Here is a 4,322-nt window from a genome sequence, read left to right as displayed (position 1 = left end):
TCGCAGGACTACAAAAAACACCTAATCAAGTAAGAGTCTGCCCCATATTCTAAACATCCACATGCTCACATAAACATTATTCCCATATTCTTGTGAACGGCTTGTCAGAGTCGGCCCCTGCACGTACACCTACCTAATCAAGTAATCAGGGCGAATTAGTCTAGAAAGTGACGACGTGCGGGGCACCGCTATGCATGTCTAACTTAAATCAGTCACCTTCCAACAATATACTCCCCGGCCCGTACTTCGATCAGTATATAATACTCCGCATGGCGGTGGTCGAGTTCAACCGATGAGCCGGCAGCGACGACACACCGCCTGCACGAGCCACATTGTCGGCCAAGGATACCGGCGATCAATGGAGATGTATGGCGCCGTTCCCCGGCCTCGGTTCCTCCTCCTCCTGCTCCTCCTCGCCGCCGTGTTTTGGGTCTGCGTACTCTACTTCCGCCTGTCCGTGCTCATCAGTGGCGTGGCGGTCGCGCCGATGGAGCGCATGGTGTCGTTTGCGGCGGGCTACGAGAGCCGAAGCGACGACGGGGACAAAGATCCATGCCAGGGGCGACGCGTGTATATCCATGATCTCCCGCCGCGCTTCAACGCCGACATGCTCAGTGGCTGCGGCAGCACGGACGGCCGCTGGCCCAACATGTGCGAGCAAGTGAGCAACGCCGGCCTCGGGGAGCCGTTAACCGAGCTGGAGGGTGAAGGCGAAGGGGAGGGAGCACTCACGGGCGCGGCCGGCTGGTACGCCACGCAGCAGTTCGCGCTGGACGCCATCTTCCATGGCCGCATGCTACGGTACGACTGCCTCACCAACGACTCCTCCGCGGCGGCGGCGGTGTTCGTCCCGTTCTACGCCGGCTTCGACTTCGCGCGGCACCACTGGGGCTACGACAACGCCACGCGGGACGCCGCCTCGCTCGACCTGGAGCGCTGGCTCGTGGGCCGGCCGGAGTGGCGCAGGGCCGGCGGCCGCGACCACTTCCTAGTGGCGGGGCGCACGGCGTGGGACTTCCGGCGCCACACCTGCCCCAGCCCGACCTGGGGCACCAACCTGCTCTTCCTACCGGCCGCCAAGAACATGACCGTGCTTGTTGTCGAGTCGTCGACCGCGCCCGGCCGCGGCAACGACATGGCGGTGCCGTACCCCACCTACTTCCACCCACGAACAGACGCCGACGTCCTGCACTGGCAGCAGAGGATCAAGAGCGCCGACCGCCCGTGGCTCATGTCCTTCGTGGGCGCGCCGCGGCCGGGAGATCCGCGGTCCATCCGGTCGCAGATCATCGCCCAGTGCGGCGCGTCGTCCAAGTGCCGGCAGCTGGGCTGCGCCTCCGGCGCCAGCCAGTGCCACACCCCGGGGGACATCATGCGGCTGTTCCAGAGCTCCACCTTCTGCCTCCAGCCGCCGGGGGACTCGTACACGCGGCGGTCCGCGTTCGACGCCATGGTCGCCGGGTGCGTGCCCGTCTTCTTCCACCCGGCGTCCGCGTATCTCCAGTACCGGTGGCACCTGCCGGGGGACCACGCCACGTACTCGGTGTTCATACCGGACGACGGCGTGCGCGCGGGGAACGTCAGCATCGAGGACACGCTGAGAAGGATACCCGCAACCGTGGTGCGGAGGATGCAGGAGGAGGTCCTCAGGCTCGTGCCGAGGCTCGTGTACGCTGACCCGAGGTACTCGCTCGACACAGTCAAGGACGCATTCGACGTCGCCGTCGAAGGTGTCCTAGAGAAGGTGGCGGAGTCGATGCGCAAAGTCCAAACTGGTCATCCCCGGTCGAGCTGGCTAGACAAGATTTGGTCCGAGTAATATATACACTAGGTTGGTAAAATGATGAAGTTTCTTTTCTTTCTAATTCTGATGAGAATGGTTGGTCTAATGAAGGAGCAGCAGTACAATTTTGAGGCATTTGATTCGTAATTAAATTAAAAGCTTGCAAGGAAGGCCACGTACCACCAATTTCCTTATATTTCTTTTTTCCAAAAATGATCCATATCTAATATAAAAGTTCACTAGAAGTACATAAACATAACATCAAGGTCGCTTGACCACCGAATGACCACTACCGTTGTCAGAACAAGCTGCTGATGTGCCGCTGTCGTCGCTCTTCTATCGGAGTCGAATCAGCTCGACTTTATCGATAACAGCCGGGAAGTCTTCATGCCCGTAAGGCAAGTAGCAACCCCCTCGCGCTTGTTGTGCACAAGTTGCCTATGGACACCGGCTGCTCCTTTTTTTTCCAAGAAGGTTGGTAAAATGATGAAGTTTCTTTTCTTTCTAATTCTGACGAGAATGGTTGGTAACGAAGGAGTAGTACAATTTTGAGTGATATTTGATCCGTAATAACAGGCTTGTAAGGAAGGCCACGTACTACCAAATTTCTTTTTCTTCTAAAAAAGATTCCAGATCCAATAAAAATTCACCAGAAGGACAAACCACCTCAAACATTAATAAAATCTACGTTGAGGTCTCTAAACCACCGAACGACCACTACCTATCGGAATCGACTCGACCTTGTCGATGACAACCAGAAAGTCTTCGTGCCCGTATGGCGAGTAGCAACCCCCACCCGCTTGCTGGGACACAAGATGTACACAAAGGGCTCGTTTGGTTACCTGCACCGTTTTTTGCCATTTTGCATACTTGTCCCAATTGGGCCTGGCTGAACATATACAAGCTAAAAACCAATATCTGCATGTTGATTGGTTGGCTGCATCGCCTCTAGCCTGAATGTGCTAAAACGAAAGGCCTGTTGTTTGTCTGCGGACTTGTTTGAGGGGAAACACAAGTCCGGTTGTTTGGTTACATCTAGGACAGTTGTGTGGTAACCTCCTACTTGATAATGTGGTGAGCTTACAAAAGGCACACATGAACTAGTAACAACTAAACAAACATAAGTCTTAACCACACACAAACATAAGTCTTAACGATACATAACAAGTTTTAAACCAACATAGTATGATGAGTTCTAAACGAAACCGAAGTCTTAAAGGAAGAACAACGAAGGACTGGACCATAGGAGCTCAGGCGCCCACGACGAAGCCATTGTCGTGCTCCTTGCACTTGGTGATCACCTCCACGCCCTCGTTGTTGAAAACGATCATCTTCATGGTGTCGGGGGACAACAGTTTGAACGTCACATACCCGGTCATGATCTGGTGAACGGCGGCGAAGGTGGCCTGGCCCTGATCAAGGGTGACCCTGCCGTCGATCACCCTCGCCGTCACCCTCCATGCATAGCCGGTGTTTGTCTTCAGCTTGAACTCTGTATGGATGGCGGGGAAGTGCTTTGTGAAGTCCAGAGGTAATGGCAGACTCTCCAGCTTAGGAGCAAGGATAACCTTGCAGAAGTGGTTTGGTCCTGACTCCTAATGGAAGTGGCCATAGTTCCTCCGCTTGAGGCTTGGGTGATCCAGCACTTGCACTTCGTCCAATGGAGGCACAACCTCCTTGCCCTTCTCCAATGGTGGCACGCCATCCTTGCCCTTGTCCATCTGCATTATGAACAACACGCAGTTCAATGGTCAGCATTCATTCATATCGTCCGAGCTCTCCTATATTAACCCACCCAACTAACCTACCACCGCACTCAAACCCCCTGTATTTCACTACCTCTCCTCTTCCACCTCTTAGTTTCACTACCTCTTCTCTTCCACCTCTCTTTTTCACCACCTCTCCCTCGCCATGAACTCCAACTCCAACCCCAACCCTTTCCCCTGGTGCATTGGATGGAGGGCCTTCTTCCTTGGGTGCTCGCTCAGTGACCGCAAGAAGTTCGAGCAAACCATGGAAGTGTGCTCGAACTTCAGCAGCTACGATGACATGCACAAGGAGGCCGATGATGTGCTCAAGAAGGCTACACCGGACGAGTTGAAGACATTGGTTCCGGACCCAGCCAAGGGCACGATGTCAGTGGACAACCTGCACTGGGCCATGAATCAGGCAAACTCCGGCGATGGTCGACATCGGGCAAGATGGGCCAAGTATAGTCAGTACACACTAGTAGAAAACGGGCCATTAGTCCCGATTCTAGAGGGCCTTTAGTTCCGGTTCTGGAACCGGGACTAAAGGTTGAGACTAAAGCCCAAACCTTTAATCTCTAATCACCCACTATAATCACTCCCCATCACTGCTCAATTATGAACCACTCATTCCAAATCGTCTAACTTCCCGGCTGGTCACCCATCCTCTTACTACTCTAGCCTGAGCATGCTTAACTTTCGAGTTCTATTTCCCCTAGTTTCCAAGTCTGCACTTCTTGTTTTCCTGACAATACTAAGCTGTCAATCCTATTAACCCTTAGGAGTTGAAC

General features: G+C 54.1%; 1 protein-coding gene across 1 annotated transcript; it reads left to right on the top strand.

The window, feature by feature from the left end:
* Window positions 1-323: 323 nt before the first annotated feature.
* LOC119280881 (xyloglucan galactosyltransferase KATAMARI1 homolog) lies at window positions 324-1,908 on the top strand. Its single transcript, XM_037561578.1, has one exon. The coding sequence runs from the start codon at window positions 359-361 to the stop codon at window positions 1,817-1,819; it is 1,461 nt and encodes a 486-aa protein (XP_037417475.1). The 5' UTR covers window positions 324-358; the 3' UTR covers window positions 1,820-1,908.
* The last annotated feature ends 2,414 nt before the right edge of the window (window positions 1,909-4,322 follow it).

Source organism: Triticum dicoccoides, chromosome 3B, assembly GCF_002162155.2.
Source record: "Triticum dicoccoides isolate Atlit2015 ecotype Zavitan chromosome 3B, WEW_v2.0, whole genome shotgun sequence".
Taxonomy (NCBI): domain Eukaryota; kingdom Viridiplantae; phylum Streptophyta; class Magnoliopsida; order Poales; family Poaceae; genus Triticum; species Triticum dicoccoides.
Note: the sequence above shows the minus strand (reverse complement) of the source record. Positions and strands in the feature narration are given on the sequence as shown.

Bases quoted from the DNA above. Each gene is read 5' to 3' on its own strand.
- LOC119280881 (XM_037561578.1), top strand. From the start codon at position 359: ATGGAGATGTATGGCGCCGTTCCCCGGCCTCGGTTCCTCCTCCTCCTG.